General features: G+C 64.7%; 1 protein-coding gene across 1 annotated transcript; it reads right to left on the bottom strand.

Moving 5' to 3' along the window:
• Positions 1-313: 313 nt before the first annotated feature.
• Positions 314-3,545, bottom strand: MNEG_14019 (X-Pro aminopeptidase; the record flags this gene model as incomplete). Its single annotated transcript, XM_014037509.1, has 9 exons — positions 314-394; positions 538-644; positions 957-1,046; positions 1,292-1,460; positions 1,796-1,900; positions 2,131-2,193; positions 2,362-2,440; positions 2,896-2,975; positions 3,387-3,545. Coding segments are annotated over 9 exons (933 nt in total), but the record flags the coding sequence as incomplete, so codon positions are not given.
• Positions 3,546-4,439: the final 894 nt, after the last annotated feature.

Below are 4,439 nucleotides of genomic sequence, written 5' to 3'. Positions count from 1 at the left end.
TCAGGTGTGCCCAGCACGTTCAGCCCCTGGCAGAATGCGCACAGCATAGCCGTCGCCTCGTGGCTGCTGCCGAGGCACGGGCTGCCCTCACTGGGGCAGGCGTCAGCCCCACAACCCTGGTGACCCCTGGACCGCAGCCCTGGAACCTGCCAACCTCTGGCCATGAAAAGGGCCGTGACCTTTGCCCTGTCAAAAATCGCAGCTGCCCAAGCGATGCCTGCAGCTCGTTCCACACATCTCCCCCACCCCCCGGGACAAGCAGGAAGAGCCCGTCTCCCCCCAAAACAAAGTCTGTCAGGCTGCGGCCGCTCACCCGCGTGAAGTCCATTGCGATAGGTGTGCCGGCAGCCGCCAGGGCGCTGACATCAGCCACCAACGAGTCATACGGACGCACCTGGCAGGATTACGCAGGGAATGCGCACATTGAGACAGCAGTAGGTCGGTCAGGGCGAGTCAGCGCCCACACACGTGGCCACGGACCTCACCAGCAGCAACGCAGCCACGTCCAACCACACCCGTCACCCCGCAGCCACCCACCTCCACGCCGCCCTCCTTGAGGTGGTCGGCCACCTCTGGCGTGATCTTGCGGGGGTCAGTGTACAGGCTGGCCCCCTCACCCGTGACCATCGCATACGCGACAAACACTGCCGCAGGGGAGAGAGACGGGCGGGCGCTGGCAGCCATAAGCCAGGTGGTGCGCATTGCAAAACCAAACTGGGATGGGGTGGCGACCACCGGCGTCCAGGCCGTGCATGGGTGGCGGGGCCCATCACCATGTTTGGAGTGTGGGGGCCTCAACACAGAGGCACCAGTGGCCTTCCAATCGCACCCAGCAGGCTGCCAGCGGTGGACGAGATGATAGAACTGCAAGCTTGCACGCATTTGAGCACCAGAATCGCCGAGCTGTCGGGCGTTAATGATACATCGACGCGCGGTATACGGCGGCATGCACCCACCAGGGTTGTAGTCTACGTCGCTGCCGCGCAGGTTGAGGAGCCAGGCCACCTCGTCCAGGCCCGTCACCAAAAGCGCCCCTGCCTCGGCGGCTGCGGGGCACCCAGGGGCGCGGTTGCAGGGCAGGCGGGGTGAGACGTGACGGGTGCAGCGGGGTTTGAAGCGAGACAGCATTGCAAGAACATTTGGAAGTCCACGTGGGTTGGCAGTCAGAGCTTGCCTGCTGCACCGCCAACGCACGGCCTCCATTCCACCCGTGAGAAACCCCGAACGTGATTCGTTTGCAGTGCCTCAAGACATCACATCGGCCCCCAAACACATGAGCGCCGCCACCCACCCTTCATCTTCTGCCTCATCGCCGCCAGCTTGTCCGCCACCCCCTGCCCCGCCCACTGCAGCGCGTGCACCCGCAGCGGCGACAGCGGCAGCTCCGGCTGGGCGTCCCCCCAGGCTGCGTCAACCAGGTTGCCGTCCGCCAGCAGGGGGACCAGCTCCTTGCCGCGGGCCTGCCAGGGCGGGGGGGCGGGGGGCGTGGCGTGGCGCGGCGTGAGCTCCGGGGAGGGGTGGGGCGGCGAGACGCCTGGTGACGGAGGGAAGGCGGTGGTGCTGCACGGATGGTGGTGCTGGTTTGCTGCACACGCGTCCTTGCGCGGGCTCAAGCGTGTGCACGTGCGTACGCAGTCGACCCCCTTTCCCCCACACTCACACTTCATTTGGGCGCCTGCTTGTTCACAGACATGAGCACGCGTGCGCGCACGCGCGTGCGCCCACACACCCACGCGCGCGCGCGCGCACGCATGCAGCGCGCACACATGCATACACCTCGCACCCCGGCCCTCACCTGCAGCTTGGTCCTGAGGGAGCGCACCGCGTCCACCGTGTGGCAGAAGGGGTCGATCCCCACGCGCGTGCCGGCAGGCAGCACCTCAGCCAGCCAGTCCGGGATCTGCGCGTCCAAGATTCGACGCAAACAGACAGAATCAAAACGGCAGTGCGGTGAAGTTGAGCCCTTTGCATGCACATGCGAATTGGGCCCAGATAAGCGGCAAGAAACACTGTGCAGCAGCGTGGACAGGTGGCTGTGGACAAACGCGGCCCTGGGCCGTCAGGCGGGCTGTCCTGGACAGTCAATGCGGACCGACCCGCCCTGCTGTCCCCCATCCACCGCCTCTTCACCTCCGGACAGTGGCCGGTGCCGCCGCGCATGAGGGTCCACCCCGGCTCGAGTTCCTGCTCCGCCTGCGGTCGGATTCGAGGGTTGCGTGTGAAATCGTCATTTGTGCTGCAAAGTCGGCCGCCCACCCCCCACAGTCGGCATGCAATCCGCAGTCCAAAGTGCAAAGGCGAGACCTGGAGGGTCACATGCATAACTGCCGCTGAAACCCCCGTAACCCCCGGCCTTCACACCTGCAGGAAGTACCTGCCGTCAGTCCACAGCAGGGCCTGGTCCGCCGTGATGACTGCAGTGCCGGCAGACCCTGTGAACCTGATGGGGGCGGGGGCGGCGGTGAAGGCGTGTTTAGGGTTCAGGGTGTGAAATTCAGGGTTTGCGACGCGAACGCATCAGCATGGCAGCATGGGGCTGGGGGCTGTCGCGCGAGCGAGACGGCAGGATGGGGCTGCCGGGCGCCAGCGCATCCCAGCGGCTGCGCTGCGCTTGCAGCCTGTTCTCGCGCCGCCGCTGCTGGTCTGATGCCACCAGTGGCAGCAAAATCAGAACTGAATGCGGGTGCCCGGCAACCTTGGAATCGCCCGCGCAAACCGGCAAATTTGAACGATGCTGTAGTACCCTGCACCCATCGCACTGACCACCACAAGGAAGACGTGATGCGCCCACACCATCACCTCACGCTACTGCATTAACAGGAAAACCCCACGCCACTGCCGCCACCACGGCCACCGCCACGTCCACCGCTACCGCCGCGGCACCATGGTGCTCACTTGCTAATGAACTCGCGGCGCTTGAATCTGCCAGGGGCGTACTCGCTCATGTGGGGGTCCTCGGATGGCACGATGTACGCCTGGGGGTGAAGGCAGGGTGCAGATCAGAGCCACAAGCGATCAGATTGAGGCGAATGAACGCAAAGCTTTGAGGGTGACCGGTCAACGGCCGCAGGGTGCAGGAGTCAGGCCATGAGCGGGCGTCCGGCCATGGGTGCTGATGCCTGCCAGTATCAGCCTGGCCCCGGCTGCCGCTAATAGATACACCAGCTGCGCAGGGCGCACCGGCCGGACGAACCCCTGTTACTGGCCGCAGCAGCGAGCGGACGGGGTTGCTCCCTCGCTGCCCAGGCTTGCGTATGGATGGCAACCCGACCCAGCGGCGTCTGGCTGGTTTGCTTGGCGGCGCTGGCGGCTGCCTGGCCGCTGCTAGACCAGCTTTCTCAGGGCTCGCAGGGCGCAGGGATCAGCACAGCTGCAGAGGCGCGCACCTGCACGCCCTTCCCGCCGTCGGCGCGCGCCATCGCCTCCCTCAAGCGCGCCACGCGGTCGTCGCCCGCGCCGCCGTTGGACGGCGCCGCGGCCGCGGCCGCTGCGGCACTGCCGTTGGCGCTGTCACCGGCGGCCGCCTTGGCGGCCTTGGACGCCATGTGGCGCCTTGATTGGGAGGTCGCGGCTGCCGAGGGGCGAGGCAGCGCAGTGGCAAGGCCCAGGCGAGCACACACCTGGCAGGGACAACAGGGCACAAGCGGCAGGTGTGCTCGTGATCCGTGAAAACGATACATTTAGTGACCACAGGCTGCCATTCAAGCTCAATTGAACCGCGCTTGCAGGGCGGTGCCCGACGACGCGGCAGCGCACAAGCCGCAGCACCGGCGCAAGGGATTCGCACGCACACACCCCACCTGTGCGTCGAGGTGCCGGATAGGAGAGAGGGCCGCGGCTATTGAAATCGCTGAAGCCTGGCGTCCAGCACGAACGCTGCTGCCAAGTAGGCCCGTCCTGGCTGCGCAGAGTGCGCTCATTCGGCGTGAGCGAACGATCTCTACTTGTGCTTCGATTTTTGAAGCCACACCAGCACACGATACTAAAATAGGACTGTAAGTTGTCATATTGATGTGCAATATTACTTCTCAGACGAACTAGCGGGCAGCTGGTGTTGGCCCCGTTGACGCAGTGCCGATTGGACCGCAGTGGTTTGCCCTTGGTTCTCCAGTCCAGACCCTGCAGGCACAGGACCGCGCGACATAACAAAGCTGTAGTCTGTATGTTAACTTCACTTGAAGGCTTTAAGCAAGAGCACTAGTTGCTGCGTAGTGCCTCGCACTCTGACCATGACGTGCTTGCTCATGAGCTGGCCTGACTCATCGGCGAGGGGCCAGCGCCACCAGCCAGCGGCCAACATTGGTTTGGCCATCTGCAGCACAATGCCTGGTAATGCCCGGGGGATTGACACTTGTGTAAAGAGTCGTGTATGTGCCTACTCCACAGCCGACAGCTCTGTATCCCCCGGATAACCTCACCGCAAGCTGTAAATCTGGGCC

This window comes from Monoraphidium neglectum, assembly GCF_000611645.1.
Source record: "Monoraphidium neglectum strain SAG 48.87 unplaced genomic scaffold scaffold04202, whole genome shotgun sequence".
In the NCBI taxonomy this organism is placed as follows: Eukaryota; Viridiplantae; Chlorophyta; class Chlorophyceae; order Sphaeropleales; family Selenastraceae; genus Monoraphidium; species Monoraphidium neglectum.
Note: the sequence above shows the minus strand (reverse complement) of the source record. Positions and strands in the feature narration are given on the sequence as shown.